General features: G+C 38.4%; 1 protein-coding gene across 3 annotated transcripts; it reads left to right on the forward strand.

The window, feature by feature from the left end:
- The first annotated feature begins 3,526 nt into the window (after positions 1-3,526).
- ttc39c (tetratricopeptide repeat domain 39C) lies at positions 3,527-20,239 on the forward strand. 3 transcript variants are annotated; one of them, XM_056256554.1, is made up of 15 exons: positions 3,527-3,868; positions 3,991-4,169; positions 5,983-6,031; positions 8,464-8,592; positions 8,685-8,796; positions 9,440-9,806; positions 12,354-12,522; positions 15,034-15,127; positions 15,322-15,429; positions 15,515-15,624; positions 16,528-16,651; positions 16,753-16,850; positions 17,154-17,258; positions 19,865-19,903; positions 19,986-20,239. In XM_056256554.1, the coding sequence occupies exons 2-15, from the start codon at positions 4,033-4,035 to the stop codon at positions 20,073-20,075; spliced, it is 1,731 nt and encodes a 576-aa protein (XP_056112529.1). In that variant the 5' UTR covers positions 3,527-3,868; positions 3,991-4,032; the 3' UTR covers positions 20,076-20,239. The 3 variants fall into 3 exon arrangements, with proteins under 3 accessions (XP_056112529.1, XP_056112530.1, XP_056112528.1); XM_056256555.1 differs by having other exon boundaries at positions 4,018-4,169; XM_056256553.1 differs by having other exon boundaries at positions 3,527-4,169.
- The last annotated feature ends 1,884 nt before the right edge of the window (positions 20,240-22,123 follow it).

Consider the following 22,123-nt stretch of genomic DNA (forward strand, 5'->3'; position numbering starts at 1 on the left):
TGATCGAATTAGTTTCAATAAAATGTAAATCTATCCAGACAATTTGTTTTTAATCCCTCCACTGATTGAATTGTTAGTTGTGCCCCAAATTATACACTATGTACTTATGCACAATCATGTAGCCTACTCAACCGTGTTGTGTGTGAATTTTATAAGGTTATTTTGTCATTCAGCATCGGAATCTGATAGCCCCTTTCCCTTCCGCAAAATAATTAAAGCTGTCGACAGTCGAGTGCATGAAGTGTCCCAACATTCACACTTCATTTTACCCCCAGGTTAATTAAGTGCATCATCCGGGTATTTCACTTTCACAATTTTCAGTGTGAAAACACTACTCACTACAAAACGGCATAGAATAGGCCTAGTGCTTAAAGGGACACTATGCAGCTTTTTTAGCTTAACTGAACAGCTTCAGAGTTATTGAAATGGTTATATAACTTCTTTCGGGTTGAATGCATAGACAGTAAAAGAAATGGACAGAGCGATCTCATTGGAACTCAGTTGAGACAGTTGAAGCCCACTTTTAGCGATTTTTCAGAACTTCCGTTCCTGACGCGCAGACTCAGACCGACTCAAACTAAGCTTGATGACGTGAGCAACCTGTCTGACAGACGTTACTCTTCTAGTAGCTGTGCGTGAAAACTGCCAACGTTAATCTTGCAGAGACGGGGAACTTGAGCAAAGAGTTCTTTGGCGTGAGTGAGCAGGAGTAAGTATTCCGTTGCTTTTATGGACTCATTATCTATGGGCTTCTCTCTTGACGGGACGTCCCCCCGATTGCCAGCGAGCTTCTCCTCCTGTCTGTACGGTAACTTCTGTACAGCGCGACAGAGAGTCGAGTGGTTATGACGCAATCGTTAGCCTATTTTCACTAAATCTGTTTCTACGGGGCCATAGTGTAACATAGAAGGTAATGGAGCCCTTTATACATTGTCGTGTTTCTTTAGAAATAAATAATGGACAAATGGAGTCTTTAAACGCCTCAGATGTAAAGTTATTCGCTGTCAAAGTGACGCAAAAATGAATGGGAGTCAATGGAAATGCTAACGCAAGTGAAGTTCTGCTACAACATGGCGGCACCCGGCCGGCTTCAACTTCCGGTCGATGGATTACCCCCTTGGTTGAATGGTGGGCGTCTCGACCCCCCCTGGTGCCTGTGAGCGAAAAAATCTCACTTGCAACTTCGGTGCGGCGGGCCGCGTCAGGAAGTATCGCGTGATATCAGCTCTCGCGATGTAACATAATCCTTTACGGCAACCTGCACACATACACACAGGAACAAGGTAGATGGATGGAGTTTGTCACACTATCGTCATGGCTGAGCCGGCATATAAGATGCAGAAAGCTAGGAAAGCATTGTCGGAGGAACAGAGAAAGAGGAAACGGCAGACTGACCGAGCGAGGAGTCGGACACGAGCATAGGCGTAATTTGCTGGTGTGTTATGTCCCCATTGAAACTTCTCGCGGCACGGATGTAACGTTACCATTACAAACAAATAAAACATCTCCAGGTAACTGTAGTAGAGCATTCATTTCGTTCGTTTGTTAAATAAGAGGCGATCTGAAATGTGTTACTTTTGAAATCAAGTGACTGCAAAGTGCTCGTTGCCTCTACGATCAGTGGTGCAGATAAGTTACAGTGTTCTGTTGTGACGCGCGCCTGAATCAGTTGCGGGGACTGAGAGACTCTATATTTTGTTATGGTGAAATCACAAAATCTAATGCACAAAAAACATGTCCCTGCTTGAAATACAACCACTAATAAACAATCGGTTTTTATGAGGAAAATAAACTATACTACTACTACCGATTAGAACCCAGAACCTCTGACACACTTGGCAAAAGTTCTGCCTCTGGACCATTAAAATTGTCGGATCTATGCATTTAATCACGTGAAAATTCTCACCACTAACAACATATATTATATCTCATTAAACGACAAATTAAACACAATGTACTATTGTATACTATGTAACAGGGCATGTCAAGCTCTGAGTGAGTGGTATTTACGACAGTAACATTAAATTCAAGTACTCCACAGTAACTCTAGGGGTCGCTGTTTGACAAAAACGGGATTTCTGCATAATGCCCCTTTAAGCCTACGTGAATTGGGACGCACCTGTTGTTTTGAGTCTGAACGAGACTCGGAGTGGCACTGACCGAACAAACTGGAGGGCAAATTATTGTTATTTCTGGAATCAGTAGATTTGTAGACAATCAAATTAATGTTACAGAATCGTGAACAATTCAATGAAGGCACTCGCTTGTTGCCACCTACTGATATGCAGAAAACGGATCAGTGAATACATCAGCTGAGTCCGAAATCACATATTTGGAGTAGGTACTTATTTGAGATGGTCCTTACTGCAGAACACGAAATCCAGGGGGAGGAGTTGGATCCAGATCCAACTCCTCCCACCTTACATATACCTAAACCTACCCATCTCCGCCCCCTGATCCCTAACACCACCTCTAATCCTACCAATCTCCACCCCCTGATCCCTAACCCCACCTCTAATCCTACCCATCTCCACCCCCTGATCCCTAACCCCACCCCTAATCCTACCCATCTCCACCCCCTGATCCCTAACCCCACCCCTAATCCTACCCATCTCCACCCCCTGATCCCTAACCCCACCCCTAATCCTACCCATCTCCACCCCCTGATCCCTAACCCCACCCCTAATCCTACCCATCTCCACCCCCTGATCCCTAACCCTACCTCTAATCCTACCCATCTCCACCCCCTGATCCCTAACCCCACCCCTAATCCTACCCATCTCCACCCCATGATCCCTAACCCCACCTCTAATCCTACCCATCTCCACCCCCTGATCCCTAACCCCACCCCTAATCCTACCCATCTCCACCCCATGATCCCTAACCCCACCTCTAATCCTACCCTTCTCCACCCCCTGATCCCTAACCCCACCCCTAATCCTACCCATCTCCACCCCATGATCCCTAACCCCACCTCTAATCCTACCCATCTCCACCCCTTAGATCTGGATCCAACTCCGCCCCCTGGATCTCGTGTACTGCAATGAGGTGCTACTGACTTATTTTGAATAAGTAATTGCTTCATGACCGCTAAAAAAGTATGTTCTATATAGTATGAATTTGTTTGCTGTGTAGTATGACTGTATGAATGTAATCTGGACGTACTATAATAACCTGTTGCCCTTATGTGACCTACCAGCGCTGCATCCCTGCCATTCACAAACCCCCTCCACTGGCCTCATGGGGTAGAAAGGTGTCCATCATATGCACACTTTAGAATCTCGCACGAAGGAGTAGACCTAGATCGGGATTCGGGTAGGCTACTTTCTGTCTACTTTTGTATACTGTGAATTCGGACATACTTATTTTGTCACACATGTCATTTATTTTTCGCCTACTATAGGCTATAGTAGGGAAGTATGCGATTTCGGACGCAGCCTTCTTCTTGGTGAACCGATTCAAAAGATTCGTGTTATGATGAATCCAAATCAGGCAGAGAAACTGCAAGGGTTAACGTGCTAGTCGTTTCCTGGTTGGAGGCAAAGGGCGTGTTATTGTCTAGACTCCAGAGGAAGCTGTCAAGCTTCTCTTTCAAAGCAGCATCGGCTCAATCACCTACAACACCTCAGTGTGGGGTGAATGAGAAGCGCACACGGGACAATAACGTCACTGCTCTCTGACTGTTGCTCCTTTAAATATTGCGTAACGCGAGATGCTGCTATGCGAACGACAAGCTGACATTTCATAGCTAACGGCGGCCTGATGGAGGGGACGATTGCGGATCTGAAAACATCTTAGCACTGCAGATCGGACACGGAAGGGATCAAGCTATCCAGACGACATTTCACCAGCGGTTTGCTCTGCACTGGTAAGGGAAATATCGTTTCATTTCGCACGGCACCGCGCCTGTGGTGATTGTTGTTTACTCGGCGCGTTTCTCGTGCGAACAAAACAACCAGACTGTTTTTTTCCCCCTCGGTTTATTTACAGCAGAACGAGTTTTTTTTGCGTATAAAGGAGTAAATTGAGAGGATGGCAGGCCCTGATTCCCCGCAGCAGGTTGAAGAGAGCGCCGAGCAGATCGATGACGCCGAGCTGGCGTTTCAAGGCATCAATATGCTGCTCAATAATGGCTTCAAAGAAAGCGACGAGCTCTTCAAGAGATACAGGTAAGATGTATAAGAACTATGATTTTATTATGTATATTATAAAATGGGCCTTGTTTGCATAAATGGGAGACAAATTATTTGGCCAGCCCTGTCTATTTCTATTCATTTTAATATAACCAAAATATTTGACATGCCTCAAGGCTACAAATGAACACTGATTTTTTCCCGCTTAAACATCACCATCATCAATTAAGCAATTGTTTATCCTAAACACACACACACACACATAAACTTGCATAAAATTAAGTCAAATATATCCCTCCTGAATTTTCTGTTTTTGTTACCATAATTTGGAACATGTCTCACTTTCAGTACATTAACTAAATACCAAAATTCATAGTATTTATTTATTTATAAAAAAATCATTAAAAAAAGACAGAATGGGTCATTAATTTAGCTTAAATTAAGATGCAACTCAGTCAGGACCAAATGTTAGTTTCTACATAGGCCTACTAGTGATAAACGTTTATTTCCCATTACATTTTTTTTTTTGATAATTTATTCTTACAATAAGTCAGGTAACAGGGTTGAATAGTTGTTTCTTGAATTAATTAAGCTTTAAATATAAAGAGTTATTATAGTTAACTAAAAGTAAAACCATAAAAAAAGTCAACTGAGATAAAATAAAAACAAACTCTGCTTTCTTTCAACATTTCTCAATACTAAAACTGAAATAAAAATGAATAAACTATATAGACAAAAAAAAAAAAACTACCAAAACTGACAAATAAACCAATATAAAAATAAAACATAATTCTAAATTTTAATAAGAACCATAATAGTATCTCAAGTATAATAACATAACACTGGTAAATAAATACTTAGAATAGCTTCTTATTACAATGATATGAATATCAATTCAATATATTGTTAATAGTTTTATGATTGTAATTGTTGGATACAGTCAAGGTGGAATGGTCCAAAATCCCCATTTTAAAGGGGATACTGACTTTTGACCGGTGTTCAATGAACATTGTTAATTTTTGTTACAGAATAATTTATCAAACATATTTAATAGGTGCTTTTCAAATGCTTTTCAAAAATAAGGATAATGCAGCCAAACCTTCTCGTGAGAACATAGACAGCTCTTTGTCTACATCAAATAAATAAAATGGTTGGTACATACTAGATGAATGGCTGTTTGCCTGGTTGATGTGGCCCTAGGCATGGGCGCCAACTTGCACAATAACATGGACGGATAATATACACACACAGAGATGAAAAGATAAAAATCACCTTTTTGAGTGGAAAAGGCCTATTTATTTGTATCTATTTGACTTGTTGCTGATTTGCAGATGGTTAATAGTAAATCAAATGTTAAACGAATGCATTAAAACTGAAGAAATATGGTACATCATTATTTGCGAAGCCTGAGGGTTTATATATCATAAGAAACTGCTACTTAAGACATTCTTAAGGATATTAAGAATCATGGATATTAGGTTTAATGCTATTAGGAGCTTAGTGCTTTGGCTTTATATGCAGTAATTCCTTGTTTAATGTGAAATATAATCTTATGAGCAGGTCTGCACAGAGTTACGCATCATTCACAAACTTCTACACATCCCTGCCACTTGTATAAAATGTATCTATTTATTCAATATTAATTAATAATTCATATGAAGTAGTATTAATTTTTGTTTTGCTTTCTGACACCAAAACAAATATATATTGCCCTAAGCTCTATAATGCATTTTACCATGTTTAAATTAAAAAATATATATATTTTCTGGAATATTTCATGTTTTTTAAAAGGCTAAACTTTCATTACCTAAGGTTTGTGATATCCCATGATTCCTTATTTTGTCTGCAGGACCCACAGTCCTCTGATGAGCTTCGGTGCCAGTTTTGTCAGCTTTTTGGTAAGTGAACTCCATTAAAAGACTTTCAAAGTGCACATTTGTGAAAACGATACTGGTATGGTCTCCGTGTAAACTACAAAAACACGAATTTGTGAAAACGGTGAAATCATGTGGATGAATTATATTCAGGCACGTAGTGTTTCTTTACAAATGTCATTGCGAACCACTGGCCTGGCATGAATAATACAGTGTTTGTAGTCGTTTTTGCTAGATTTTAAAATTTTTAGTACATCGTTTTCGTGTAAACGTACCCTTAAGGCCAATTTATACTTCTGCGTCGAGTGTACGCCGTAGTGTACGACGTAGGCTACGCACGTAGGCAACGCCGTCATGAGCATTTATACTTCTGCGTTTAGGTCTGCGTTGCTCTGCAGTACAGCGCCGAAACGCTAGTTGGCGGCGGAGGGTTTTAATGTTCCACTGTGTTTAGATTCCTCGCGGCAAGAAGAAGAAGATTCCTCGCGGCTGTTTTGAGTTTAGGTTACTACAAGCAATGCCGACTGAAAGAGAGCAGATCATGTTGGAGTTGGAGCTTATAGAGGTGGAAAAGGTAAATTTTTAGTTTTTTTAACATTTTCGCTGTACTTAGAATTTAAAAATGGCGGGCGGTGCAGAAGAACACGCCGGAAATGCATAGAAGGAAACGCGATGCTACCAAGCCGACCAATCACAGATCTTGCGGTCTGCGTCGTCGCGACGTGTAGTTACATTTTTGAGGAGGTGCGCGTCAGGTTACGGCGAAGGGTACGGCGTATGGTACGCGTCTGTGCGTATGCTACGCCGTACCTACTGCGCGCACCCGACGCAGAAGTATAAATTGGCCTTTAGTTAGTACTTTCAGTACGCTTGGCAAAGAATTGGCTGAAAGTAATACTAGCAACAACTCTCCAGTTTGTGAAACTCCTTTTTGGGTTTGAACCTCAAGCTCATACTTGCCCAGAACATTAGCCACCCTGCTAGTTTTACCGCTAACCCTGTATGTATTGGGGCAAGTAGCCAGCTGTTTAACAAAGCATGCTGAGGAAAAACAAAATGAATAGCTGTAGTGGTAACATTAGCTGGACAGCCCAAGGTGGTTTTCTTGTCTAATTAGTTTGACATCAGCCCATCATTTCTAGTCCATCTCTGTCATATGACACAGTCAGCAAATGCTCTCATTCATACTCCAACCACGGTGCTGTTTCCTGCAGCGCTGCTCTCGTTTCATTCTGGCCATTAATAGGAGTGAGAGGACAGGAAGTGAAATCCTGGCAAGACATTTTTATTCTATTGTTTTTATTTGATGGGAGAGTAGCAAATAAGTGTTTTAAATCTGAACTGTTTTATAAAATTCATTTTCTTGAAGTGATTTAAAAAAAAATCATTTCATAGAAGAATAGCAAACATTGTTTTTTATTTAGATTGTAAGATTTTAAGTGAAATTATTTTATTTTTTTCAAATTTTTATTTTATTTTTTTCAAATTTTTATTTTATTTTGTATGAGAATAGCAAATACACATTCTACGTTTGTATAGGATATTTTTAAAGGATTTTATTTTATTTCTTATGAGCATAGCACATTGTTTTCAATTTTATTCGATGTTTTTATAGGATATTTTTCCCCGAAAGTGAAATTTCTATTCTATTCTATTTTATTGCAGTGCCCTTAACGTAATAATGGTAATGTGTGGGATATGGGAAAAGCACACTATACTATACAGTTTACTTAGCATGCATGGAAAACCCAAACGGCTAAATGTTTATTGTTGTTTAATGCATACTGTTTCACAATTTTTTTTTTTAAGTAGTAGACGGTGTTCAGTGTTTTACTGTGCAGTGTCCAGTATACTGTACGAACGAAGCATGAGTTTCTCCTCAAGAGTTGAGGAACAGACCTTGTCACAACCTCTTATGTCAAGGCTGGTGCCTCAGGTTGTGAATTGTGATTTTTGTCATTATGATGTCACTTTTGACCGGTAGAGTACGTCACTATACAGAAAAAAAGGATCTGTCACGGCTTCCATTTCACCAAGACTTTAAGAAAAGGTCCTTTGTTGCGACTCTCTGGTCTGTATTTTTCAACTGACTTCCGACAATGATATTACCATTTTTGTCATGTTTTAAGAAGGTCTTCCTGTTATGGAAAGTAACGGTGTAACTATTGAGGGGCGTGTACAGATTTTGGTGTCCTCAATCTTCTCATTTAGATGAACTTCAAAATGGGTGACACATCTGTTCCTCAATTTTTGTCTGAAGATGAAAGAGGTTTAAGTTGGTTCTTGTAAAGAGTTATGTTAGAAGGAAGGCCCACTGTCTTTGACTTTGAAAACCCTTGTTTTAGTATGATTCATTCTTTCCAAATATAGCTATTCAGGTCATCTGGTGAAAATTATTGCAGAAAAATAAATAGATTTTCCAACATTGTGCAGCCCTAATATTCGTATGATCATAGAACGCCATGATGACATTCGAGGAGGAAAAAATGCAGATGGCCAGCGATGACCTGAGGACCACTGAAAAGCTTTGCGAGAGCGAAAACACCGGCGTCATCGAGACCATCCGCAACAAAATCAAGAAGAGCGTAAGTTTTGTTTGTTTGAGTGTGAGCGGATGGAATGCAGATTCCTCGCATTAAAATTCTTCACACATTCGTGCTTTTTATCTTGGTGCCAGATGGACTCGCAGAGATCAGTGGCTATTGTGGATCGTCTTCAGAGACAGATCATCGTGGCTGACTGCCAGGTTTATCTCGCCGTGCTGTCCTTCGTCAAACAGGAACTCTCAGGTGGATTCCTGCATGTTTACTTTTTACATTCGAAAAACCAGCTTGAAACGTCATTTGCATGCCAACATGTAGAGTTGTTTTTTTGGGGTGGTTAAACAAGGATGAACAAACTCGAAATATTACAGAGTATAGAAGTGCAGATGTGATGTACCGTTTTATTTTTTTTAAACCATAGAACATTTTAAACATTTATTTATGTAATCATTTTTTAGATTATATTTGAAAATGATGTATAATCAGTATTCATATCTCAATAATAAGTATTATGAGTATTATTAATAAGAAAATTATGATTTTTTTTTTAAATTACTTTAAGTGTGCACAGATTTGGATTATTAAAAACAATTCAGCATGTCACCAAAATATCAGAAGGCTCAATCATGCAATTATTATTATTATTATTTATTGTACATAATTGAATTTCCTTCATTTTATATTTTTACTTGGGAAATTAATATTAAGAAAATACATTTCCTTTAAAAAATTTTATTAATTTAACTATACACAGATTTACATTATTAAAAACGATTCGGCTTGTCACCAGAAATATTAAAAAGGCTTAATAATCCTGTAGAACATTGTGTTTTAGAGTTGTAAACACATTTTCTTTAATTTAACGTTGTTATGACCTGTCGCCCATCAGCATACATCAAAGGAGGCTGGATCCTCCGTAAGGCCTGGAAAATGTACAACAAATGCTACAGCGACATCAGCCAACTGCAGGAAGCCTCCCGGAGACGGTCCTCCGACCAGGAGGGGGCGCTGGTCTCTGATCAGGCCAACCAAAACACATCCACTGAGAGTGGCGGCCGGGTAACAGAAGAGATTCTGGATCGCCTGAAGGGTTCCGTCAGCTTTGGCTATGGGCTCTTTCACTTGTGTATTTCGATGGTGCCTCCTCACCTGCTCAAAATTGTCAACCTGCTGGGCTTCCCTGGAGACCGTCACCAAGGTCTTGCCTCCTTAGCATACGCCAGCGAGAGCAAAGATATGAAAGCACCACTCGCCACGTAAGCAAACATTTTTTGGTATTTCCACACCTTAGCATTGACAATCCTGCTTTTGACGTGATTTTATGTTTGCTTATTAGCATTTGTGGGAATGTTTTGCGCTTGCATCGCAGAATAAAATCCCTCGCTCATGATGTGCTGTGCAGTGACGTGTATTCATGAGCACATGCTGTCACACCGCTGAACTGGTTTCATACTGGGGTTACATAATTGATGGCATCTGAAAGGTCAATTAGAGATAAAGGGCATTAGAGGGAAAGGCCATCTGAGCAAATGCTAGCACAGACTCATCTACTCATAATTACTGAACATAAGTATGGCTTTTTTAAAGAATTTTACATGAAAACGATTTAATTTTTAATTCAAATATTATCAAAAAAGCAGATGAGACTGTATTTTGAAGCCAGTTATCAACAGACTTTTAAAATGGGTGAAAAAAAAACCTATAGACTTACAGGTCTTCCATAAAGTCCATCGTAAAGCACCACCATCCATAACACCTTAGAAATTGCCTAGCAACCACCCAGAACATCCTAGCAACTGCCTAGCAACCACCCAGAAAAATCTAGCTACCACATAGCAACATCCTTGCAACCATTCACAACGCCCTAGTATAATGACAGTGAGACCAGTGAGTGCTTAACAAGCACATAGCAACGCCCTGGCAACCACCTAGCATTATTAGTGGCAAGACCTTCAATAACATCTTATGAACCACCTAGCAACAGCCTAGCAACCACCTATAACACCCTAGAAAAGGCTTAAAGGGGTCATATAATGCCATTTTTGTACAAGCTAATATGATTCTTTAGGGTCTAAATTAAAAGTTTGTAATATACTTGAATTAAAAATTCTCATTAGTATTGTAAGAAAACACTTATTTTACCTGGTCAAAAACAGCTCTGTTTTCAGCACGCCGTTTCAGTGCATATGACTTTAAATGATCATGAGCTTTGCTCACCCCGCCCCTCTGTTCTGTGCGTACACGTTTGTAACACAATAACCATAACGTGTTGTTCATTATAAACGTGGGATTATGAATTATATGGAGAACGTCGTACATAGAAAACATGCAGTAATGTACCCTGAGTGTAAACCTTAGACTCATTCATCGTGAAGCGATTTGCAAAGATATAAATATTAATATAAAGTTTAATAAAACGTTACACTCACTTCAGTTGTTCTAGAGGTTCAGCAGGAACACGAATATCTGGTACCGATTCTTTATTCAGGAGCAGCTGCTTAGCAAAACCAGCTTTATACTGATCCTCGTTTATAAAGCAGTCTGGTGAGAAATGATTCGCGCAAATATGAGAGCAGTGACGTTGCTCGTGTGGAATATTCCCTTCGAAAACAAACTCAACCACTGCGTCTTCAGCGGTTCGGATTTAGGAACATTAAAATGACTGCTGTGTTCGTTATTGCACCCAAGAACAGAACACCACAATCGCTTAGACGCCATTCTGCTCATAGACAGTGCTCCAGCATATCAACAATGACCGCGCCGGTCCGCGCAGACTATGATTGACAGCTCTCACGAGCGAGGGCGGGTCTGTGTTGAAACGCGCCTATCAATCAACAATCGCGGGAGGGGGGTCCGATCGTGTGACGTCACACGGTCGAACGGCTTGATTTGAGGCAGGGGAAAACATATAAGGAGATTAAAACAAAACCACTGGATGGATTTTTATCATTATATGATGGTTGTGTACAGGCACTGCCAACACACATTTCAGTACAATCAACTTGAAAAAGTGCATGTACCATTATATGACCCCTTTAAAAACCTCCCAGAACAATCTAGCTACCACATAGTAACGCCCTGGCAACCACCCACAACACCCTAGGATTATTAGTAGCAAGACCATCCATAACACTTTCCTGTGGCTCAAACAGTAGAGCGTTGGCGCTTGTAACGCCAAAGTGGGTTCGATTCCCAGGGAAAGCATGAATTGATAAGAATGTACATGTGTACCTTGAAATGCAATGTAAGTCGCTTTGGATAAATGTGTCTGCCAAATGCATAAATGTAGATGTAACACCTTATAAACCACTTAGCAACCTCCCAGAACAATCTAGCTTCCACAAAGCAACGCACTGGCAACCATCCACAACACCCTAGAAATATGGCAATTCGTACAGTAACATTTTCATAAAATCGAAGAAACTACTTCATTTTGATTTGTTTTTAAGAGGTTAGATTTTATTCATGAGCTACTATTAACTACATTGAACTGAATTGCTCTTAAGCTTTTTTTTCACTTCTCTGAGATGCATAGTTCTCAGTTGTTGTTCATGGCCAGGGGCTGACAGATTGCGGAGCAGCTCTAATAATAGAGATGAATTTAAGCATACTTAATCCAACCTGGGACAAAACCCTCCCAAATTGCTCTTCAGATGAATAGACGCTGCTTTTTTTCGAATCGACGTCGCTGTAGCATTTGTGTAGTTTGTACAAACCAAATATATTAGCAAACACAACTAATAAACATCCAAACTGTGTTGTTATATATACTTTCACTTCTTTTCTCATGTTATCTCTCTCAGTTTGGCTCTCTTGTGGTACCACACCGTAGTGCAGCCCTTCTTTGCCCTGGACGGCTCTGATTCGCGCGCGGGGCTCCTGGAGGCTAAAGCCATTCTGCAGAAGAAGGCAATGGTCTACCCAAACTCCTCTCTCTTCATCTTCTTCAGGGGACGGGTGCAGAGATTAGAGGTGGCCATTCATTCGCATCACTGTTTCATTAGAGCAGATGCTTGGTGCTTGATAATCCATTGACATGATCAAATAATTGAAATAATAGTGCGGTTTATTCTTCCAGGATATTGAATTAATATGCAACCACCGCAATTACTTTCTTTTTAAGTGGCTGTGTTTGATGCAGTGGAAGGCATCCAAGCCAACCATTAATATTAAACCTCTCGTATACAAAGAGAAAAACAAAATTCTATTGATACAAGATGATACAGTGTTTCATGTGTCACGAGTTAAATCAGGCCACATTATTATATACTATAATTATTCATAGACATAATTGTATCTCGATTACAGATGATACACTGCCTACAATGCTTAATTTTATATATATATATATATATATATATATATATATATATTAGTGCTGTCAAATCGATTAAAGGGGTGGTATAATGCCCTTTTCACAAGATGTAAAATAAGTCTCTGATGTTCCCAGAGTGTGTGTGTGAAGTTATAGCTCAAAATACCCCACAGATTTTAAAATTGTCACTTTTTGAGGGTGTGCAAAAACGCACAAAACGTTTTGTGTGTGTCCCTTTAAATGCAAATGAGCTGCTGCTCCCGGCGCAGGGGGCGGAGCTTCAAGAGCTCCTGTGTTAGCAGCTTTGATTACCTCACACACGCGCTGAAAATTTCAAAAACTTTTAGCCTTTTATGTTCAATCCGGAGTCAGAAAGATGGAGAGACTCGAGAAGAAGTGAAAACATGTAGATGCAACATTTCTGAATGGTTAGTTGATGAACGTATGTAGCTTATGTGTCATTGGTTAGCATATTCTGTCATGATAATCTATAAATCACGTTCCTGAGGGCGGGGTTTATGCAAATCTTAGGGTTGGTGATGTCACTAACCCGGGAGGAAGCTCGTGTAGTTCCTTCCAGCCGTTTGTTGTAGTCCTTAAAAAGTGATTTCTTTAATAGCAAATATCTCCCTTTGCTTTGAACTTTGAGCGTCGTAACTTTGCAGATGTTGTTTATGCTCAAACAGCAACATTACACACTAACTACAGTTAGAAAAGTGAAATCATAATCAACCACCCCTTTAACATAAGTTTGTAAATATATTATGTGTGTGTGTATATATATATATATATATATATATATTATATATATATATATATATATAATATGTATACAGTACATACATACAAACAAACACACACACACATACACTCACCGGCCACTTTATTAGGTACCCCATGCTAGTAACGGGTTGGACCCCCTTTTGCCTTCAGAACTGCCTCAATTCTTCGTGGCATAGATTCAACAAGGTGCTGGAAGCATTCCTCAGGGAGTTTGGTCCATATTGACATGATGGCATCACACAGTTGCCGCAGATTTGTCGGCTGCACATCCATGATGCGAATCTCCCGTTCCACCACATCCCAAAGATGCTCTATTGGGTTGAGATCTGGTGACTGTGGAGGCCATTTTAGTACAGTGAACTCATTGTCATGTTCAAGAAACCAATTTGAAATGATTAGAGCTTTGTGACATGGTGGAAGTAGCCATCAGAGGATGGGTACATGGTGGCCATAAAGGGATGGACATGGTCAGAAACAATGCTCAGGTAGGCCGTGGCATTTAAACGATGCCCAATTGGCACTAAGGGGCCTAAAGTGTGCCAGGAAAACATCCCCCACACCATTACACCACCACCACCAGCCTGCACAGTGGTAACAAGGCATGATGGTTCCATGTTCTCATTCTGTTTACGCCAAATTCTGACTCTAACATCTGAATGTCTCAACAGAAATCGAGACTCATCAGACCAGGCAACATTTTTCCAGTCTTCAACTGTTCAATTTTGGTGAGCTCTTGCAAATTGTAGCCTCTTTTTCCTATTTGTAGTGGAGATGAGTGGTACCCGGTGGAGTCTTCTGCTGTTGTAGCCCATCCGCCTCAAGGTTGTGCGTGTTGTGGCTTCACAAATGCTTTGCTGCACACCTCGGTTGTAACGAGTGGTTATTTCAGTCACTGTTGCCCTTCTATCAGCTCGAACCAGTCTGGCCATTCTCCTCTGACCTCTGGCATCAACAAGGCATTTCCGCCCACAGAACTGCCGCTCACTGGATGTTTTTTCTTTTTCGGACCATTCTCTGTAAACCCTAGAGATGGTTGTGCGTGAAAATCCCAGTAGATTAGCAGTTTCTGAAATACTCAGACCAGCCCTTCTGGCACCAACAATCATGCCACGTTCAAAGTCACTCAAATCAACTTTCTTCCCCATACTGATGCTCGGTTTGAACTGCAGGAGATTGTCTTGACCATGTCTACATGCCTAAATGCACTGAGTTGCCGCCATGTGATTGGCTGCTTAGAAATTAAGTGTTAACGAGCAGTTGGACAGGTGTACCTAATAAAGTGGCCGGTGAGTGTATATAGATATTACTAGATATATACAAACTTTTATAATAGATGCGATTTAATCAATTTGATAGTATATGTATCTTTTTCTTTTCTTTTTCAGTGCCAAATCAACAGTGCGCTGGCGTCATTTCAGGATGCTCTGGAGTTTGCCTCAGACCAAAGAGAGATTCAACACGTGTGCCTCTATGAAATAGGTACAAATTCGTAGTTGTCTTTCATTTTAGAAAGAAAAGAATCGGTGCTCGATTTAATGAAGTAATATGATTGAATTTAGAACTGCCATTTTAGAAAAAGAATATGCATTTAGAAAAACACATGCACTTAATCCTATGTACAAAGTTTCCGACCAATTAATATTTCAGTGTTTCATGTATCATTCTATTTGCAGGCTGGTGCAGCATGATAGAGATGAACTTTGAAGATGCCTTCAGGTCTTTTGAGCGACTGAAGAATGAATCCCGATGGTCGCAGTGTTACTATGCTTATCTCACTGGAGGTCAGATTATGTTCTCTGTCAAACTCTCTCCAACGTCTCTTTAAAATAACCGTTTTAATGAAAGCTTTTACGTCTCAACCCAAAGTATGTCAGGGGGCTTCTGGTGATCTAGAGGGAGCCAAAGCTGTTTTTCGAGATGTCCAGAAGCTTTTTAAACGCAAGAACAATCAGATTGAGCAGTTTGCACTGAAAAGAGTGAGTTATTTTCTATTATATCAAGCCTTTTTCCAGTAATTTATTCATTTATAATAATGTTTTAATAAAGTTATTATAAGTTAAAAAAAGAAGAAATTGTTTATATATAAACTCAAACTCATAATTACTATAATTTACTATAAATTATATATATATATAATTGTAATTATTGCAATTTATAATATACAAATAATTGTTATATTAATAAGAAATTAATAATGCTTAGCTTATGTAAATATATTGAATGCATAAACCTTTTTTATTTGCGTATTGATCTATTTATTTATGTGTATTGTTAATTGTATTTTTACAATTATAGTTATCAGCTAAAGTTTTAGTTTATATATAAACTTAAGCTCATAACTATCATTTATAAATATTACATTTCTCACACACACACACACATATATATATATATATATACACACACACACACACACACACACATACACACACACACATTATTTATTTATATTATATATGTATAAAAAATATATAAATATATACTTAATAATAAATTAATTACATTTATGTAAATATTGAATGTATAAACAATTTTGATTGTTTATTATATAGTATTTTGTAATTATTTATTTATTTCTGTATGATAACCATACAACAATAACTATAATTTATAAATATTACGTTTCTCTCTCTCTCTCACACACACACATAAATATATACATTATGCTCATGTATAAACAATTTTTGTATATGATATATATATGTATATGTATGTATTTTTTTTTTTTTACAATCATAGTTATTTTGAATTTTAACTCATAACTGATGACATAACTTATTTTTATGTTAATAATTATGTTAGTATTGTATAACCATTTTTATTTATTTTAATTTTATTAGTTATTTCTAAACCCTTTTTTCAACTTTTTGTCCCACTAGGCAGAGAAACTGAGGAAAGTCCCCCTTACTCGAGAGCTTTGCATTCTGGGTATTGTGGAGGTGCTATACTTATGGAAAGCTCTTCCAAACTGCTCTTCCTCCAAACTCCAGCTTATGAACCAAGGTAAAGAGAACCGCGACTTAAAGCGAGATGCAATGCATCCTGTCAGTCAGCTCTGAGCGCCTCTTCCCTCATTATAACACTGATCTTGATGCTGTATTCAGTGCTACAGGGGCTGGATGACCCCTCAAGCCTGGGCCTAAAACACCTGCTGCTTGGTGCTATTCAGAAATGTCTTGGAAATATTAAAGATGCTGTTCAGGTTTGTTCAGTCACATCAGGTTTGTGCATGCAAACTAAGGTCATTTACCTATACATGTCTTAAAGGTACAGTAACAGAACAGACATATTTGATGCTGAGGATCAGTTAGAGGGAGGAAAATGTCTTAAAATAGTTTCTTAGTACCCAAAAACAGTTTACAAATAGATTTCAGGGGACAAATGTTACAAAATGCAGAAGTTGGCAAGCTTAAAAAATGTTTCGGAATGATCTGGCACAGGTTTAATCTTGTTTATCCGCTCACATAGAGTACTTAATACTGATTTGATTTGATTTTGTTTGTAGTCGTTCCAGCTGGCAGCGCAGGACGAATACGGCCGTCTGAATAACAGTTACGTGCAGCCATATTCCTGCTATGAGCTGGGCTGCGTGTTACTGGCTAAACCTGAGGTAAATGACATTCAGAATCAATTTATTCTCAGTTTGAGAGATGCAGAAATACTTAAATATAGTGCCTTCAGTTTCCAGTAGACTTTATTTTAACCTTGACTCTATTTACGTGCAAAATCAGAAGTGTCTTTTAGAAACATTTGTGTGGTATTATTTAAAAAATCACACCAAAACCACATGAATCTCATGGTGTGGTTCTTGTATGTTCTTTATTAACCAGCTAGAATTATTAAGAAATTATATTAATAATATATTTATTGGATTTTTACTATTTCTTAATATGCTTAATATTTTGTATTGTAATTAATAATTATTTCGAATTCATTTATTATATAATTATTTGTATTTCTATATCTATCATCTGAAACATGCTAGCAATATGATATGTTCTAGCAACCATCTGGTAGAACCTACCAACCATACAATTCCTACTGAAAACCTTCAAACCGATATTGATACTGGTATTGGTATCGGTGCATCTCTTCTGAAAACCTTCAAACCGATATTGATACTGGTATTGGTATCGGTGCATCCCTTCTGAAAACCTTCAAACCAATATTGATACTGGTATTGGTATCGGTGCATCCCTTCTGAAAACCTTCAAACCGATATTGATACTGGTATTGGTATCGGGTATTGGTATCGGTGCATCCCTACTGAAAACCTTCAAACCGATATTGATACTGGTATTGGTATCGGGTATTGGTATCGATTAGGGGTGTGACGAGACGCTTATCTCACGAGACGAGACGAGACACGAGATTGGGTTCACGAGAACGAGACGAGACGAGATTTTTGCACAATTTTTCAGAAATCCTCAATGACAAAATTCATGACTGGAAAAATAGCATGCAGGTGCATTTTTCAATGTTTTAACTAATAATCTTCTAATGCATGTCATTTCAGGTCTACTTTATGAGTATGAATTATCAAATGCATTGAAAGAAAACAATATACAAGCACTGTAAAAGGTTTTTATTGACTGGCTTTTCTCCTGTATGATTTCACATTAGTCTCTTCAGACCTTACTGTACATTTAAGAGCTTTCAGAACTTCTGATTGAGGCTGTGTGTAACCTCCTAACTGAACTCCTTTACATACATTTAACAGAGAAATAAAAACCGTATAAATAACAAAAATAAATAACTGGTTTCTCTTAGTCTTATTAAGTGCAAACAATAAGTGCAAGTGCAACCATAATCAAAGTTAGCACACACACTCTTTATAATTGTTGTGAAATTGCGGTTTTATTTTGCACCGGCAGTTATAGGGTTAATGCGGTGAGTTCGGAAAAGGCCGAGAGAAACGAGGCTGGTGTGTTTGTCTCTACAGTTGTTCTTGCGTTCCGATTATAAGTTCAGAAACGGAGCCTCCCTTGTCTGTTGTCCTTTATACGTTACAGTACTCTCTCAATATTCGCAGTGCCAACAGAGACCATAGCCGCAAATAAACAGTCCAGAGATGGGTATTGGGAGACGGATTATTGTATGTATACAGCCTAATTTGTGCGCAATGCACATCAGGGAGCTTGTGTTTTACTTTAACTTACAAATTCGTGACCGGCGTATAGGGAGCAGCGGTGCTGAGCGCGCATTCTACAAGATAAGACATTATCAGACGTTTAGTCTGTTGCGCAACGAATCCTCCGCCATCGTCACGCGATCAGTGAACTGTGATTCGTGCTGCACTGATTGCAACGGCAACTCGTGCTGGATGAGCAGAGCAGACTTTTGCATTAGTTTATAGGCTAATGGTTTTTATTTTTTTATAAAAACAACAAAACGATAGTTTAGGCGAATGTGAGTGTAGCGGTGAAATATTAATGGGGATATCGCGAGACAGCTTTTTCACTCAACGAGAAATCTCGTCATATTTAGTCTCGCGAGATCTCGTGGCACGAGATCTCGTCACACCCCTAGTATCGATGCATCCCTACTGAAAACCTTCAAACCGATATTGATACTGGTATTGGTATCGGGTATTGGTATCGGTGCATCCCTACTGAAAACCTTCAAACCGATATTGATACTGGTATTGGTATTGGTATCGGTGGATCCCTACTGAAAACCTTCAAACCGATATTGATACTGGTATTGGTATCAGGTATTGGTATCGGTGCATCCCTACTGAAAACCTTCAAACCGATATTGATACTGGTATTGGTATCAGGTATTGGTATCGGTGCATCCCTACTGAAAACCTTCAAACCGATATCGATACTGGTATTGGTATCGGGTATTGGTAACGGTGCATCCCTACTGAAAACCTTCAAACCGATATTGATACTGGTATCGGTATCGGTGCATCCCTTCTGAAAACCTTTAAACTTTAGTCTTTTAAAACCACTTTAGACTTTCTGGTCAGTCTTTCTCGAGCCAACATCTAGGTTTGTCCTGATTAAATTTTATCTAGTTTAGGTTTTATTTTTATTTTTATAACTGCTCTAACATGAATGAATCTCATGATGTGTCTCTTATATATTCTTTATTAAGTTTAATAAAATACAGTGAAATGTAATTAAATCGGGATTGACATTGTGCATTTGTGATTTATATTATAAAATATATCTTTTCTAAATGTACTTACTATTGTTTTTTCGCCCTAAGACTCTGAGTAAAGGAAGATCATTACTGCTTCAGGCCAAGGTAAGTCCATGACTGTCAGCGATTTCAGTATCTTGAATACGCCAGTAAATTAAGATTAAATGGTGACTACCTTTGCTTGCAGGAGAACTACACCGGGTACGACTTCGAGAACAGACTGCATGTTCGTATCCATTCTGCCCTCGCCTCCATAAAGGAAGTGGTCCCTCACTGACCCAGTCCGACCTCCAAGTGCACCGTACTTTGACCACTCCTGTCCAGCACTTTTCGAAACGAAAGCCATTTAAAGTAATGCTTTTCTGGAGGGAGAAACCAAAAGTCAGTGGACTTCAGCTGACAGAGGACGTGTTCGCCAATATTTTTCCGCCTAGTATTGAATCACTGTTCATGTAGCTGTTAATCCCAATGATCTCGAATTTTCACGTTCACATTTACACCCACATCATAGTGCAGATACACAGATTTGATGTGTTCAGGATTGATCGTAACTCTCACAAAGAAACATGATAAATTGAGTAGACCAACTGGTTAGATCCTTTCCCATAGTTTGTGCTATCATACAAAATACTTTAGCATGGGATAGAACATAGGTAACATTAACACATAAAATTAAAAATGTATTGTGTAACGCTTTAACCCTTTAATAAATAAGAGTATCCAACCTTACCTATATGTCAAATCAAGATTGTATGCACCATTATGAAGTCGAGTGATCGACCGATATGAGACTGAAATGGCCAGTGCTCTGATTTTACTGAAATGTGTAATTATGTTAATTTATTATTATTGTTGAGCCCAATTTTAGTAAAATCTAAAAACTGATTTTACATTATTTCTCTAAAAAAAATTGTAATAATGAATTATTTATTTGTTTTTCTACCGGTCAAGTTTGGAATAATTTTTTTTTTTTTTTTTATGTTCATCAAGGCTGCATTTGATCAAAAAATACAGTAAAAACAGTAATATTGTGAAATAATATTACAATTGAAAATAACTGTTTTCTATTTTAATCAATTTAAAAATATAATTTATTTCTGAGATGCAAAGCTGAATTTTCAGCATCATTACTACTATCAGCATCTTCAGTTTCACTTGATCCTTCAGAAATCATTCTAATATGCTGATTTGCTGCTCAAGAAACATTTCGTATCATTTCTTATTAAAATAATTATTTTCTTCCAAGCATGCCAAAATGGTCAAATATTGGTCGTTGAATAGGTCTGGCATATATATATATATAGCGTTATGTCACTAGTCTAGTCTACTCACTAGTCTACTTTTACAGGTTAAAATGCATTACATTCAAAGTTGGCTGTTTTCGTTGTATTTATTGCTAAGTTTTAACACTAGGGTTGGCGATTACTAAGCGGTCACAAGGCCTAAAGTACGTCAGGCTTCCTCTGGTGATGCTAGAACATAAATTTGACTAATTTCATCTCATCTGTACCTCTGTGTATTACGTTTGAGAACAGCAGCATCTTTGCCATAACTTTCGATCTCTTGTCCTCTGCTGGACAGCAGACATTTTCTGAAGTAAAAACCATGCACAACTACCTACTGGTCTTCCTCTGGGCCAGAGGAGGTCATTTTATTTTGGACATTGGTTTTTACAAACTGTATGTCGTATTTGTGTTTTTGTGCCAGATGTTCTGTAATAATATTCTTGGCCCAAGCTTATTTTTGTAGACTTTTAACAGCACATCAGTATCTCCTTTTGATGATGTCGCCTCTAAATAACTTGGAATAATTTTGAGTGTGTATATATTGTGAAATTGTTGTGAAATTTGCACCACCTTATTTTCTTGGCCTCATAGATGTAATATGTCTGTCCCTTCAGTGGACTTTATTCACTGCTGTACATGATTCTCTATGGAAAAATCCCCTCTGGTCTCTCTGTCAGTAACTCGATCTGAAGCTCAAAACATGTCGTCACTGTGAAACGTGTCAATATTGGATGTTCAGGGTAGTTATACCTTGTGAGGGCAAAAGAATTAGGAAATTTCAATAATAAAATAATGAAACTTGCCATCAAACACTGAAAATGCGTTCATGTGTGTTTATTGACATATGATGTTTGAGGCAGGAGTTTGCAGAGCTCAAATGGTAAGTTCTACTCCAATTCTATTTTCCCGAAACATTTTTTTTTTTCCAGCTATTAATTAGACACCTTTCCTGGTCACTTTACTGACGCATTAGTAAAATAAAATAAAAAATACAATAAGGATCTGAATAGTCTTGTGTCAGAATAATATCATCTTAAAC

This window comes from Rhinichthys klamathensis, unplaced genomic scaffold (assembly GCF_029890125.1).
Source record: "Rhinichthys klamathensis goyatoka isolate OS25496 unplaced genomic scaffold, OSU_Roscu_1.1 h1tg000127l_1, whole genome shotgun sequence".
Taxonomy (NCBI): domain Eukaryota; kingdom Metazoa; phylum Chordata; class Actinopteri; order Cypriniformes; family Leuciscidae; genus Rhinichthys; species Rhinichthys klamathensis.

Bases quoted from the DNA above. Each gene is read 5' to 3' on its own strand.
- ttc39c (XM_056256553.1), top strand. From the start codon at position 4,033: ATGGCAGGCCCTGATTCCCCGCAGCAGGTTGAAGAGAGCGCCGAGCAG. The intron at 6,032-8,463 runs GTAAGTGAACTC...GTATGATCATAG, and splicing joins CCAGTTTTGTCAGCTTTTTG to AACGCCATGATGACATTCGA. The intron at 9,807-12,353 runs GTAAGCAAACAT...TATCTCTCTCAG, and splicing joins ATGAAAGCACCACTCGCCAC to TTTGGCTCTCTTGTGGTACC.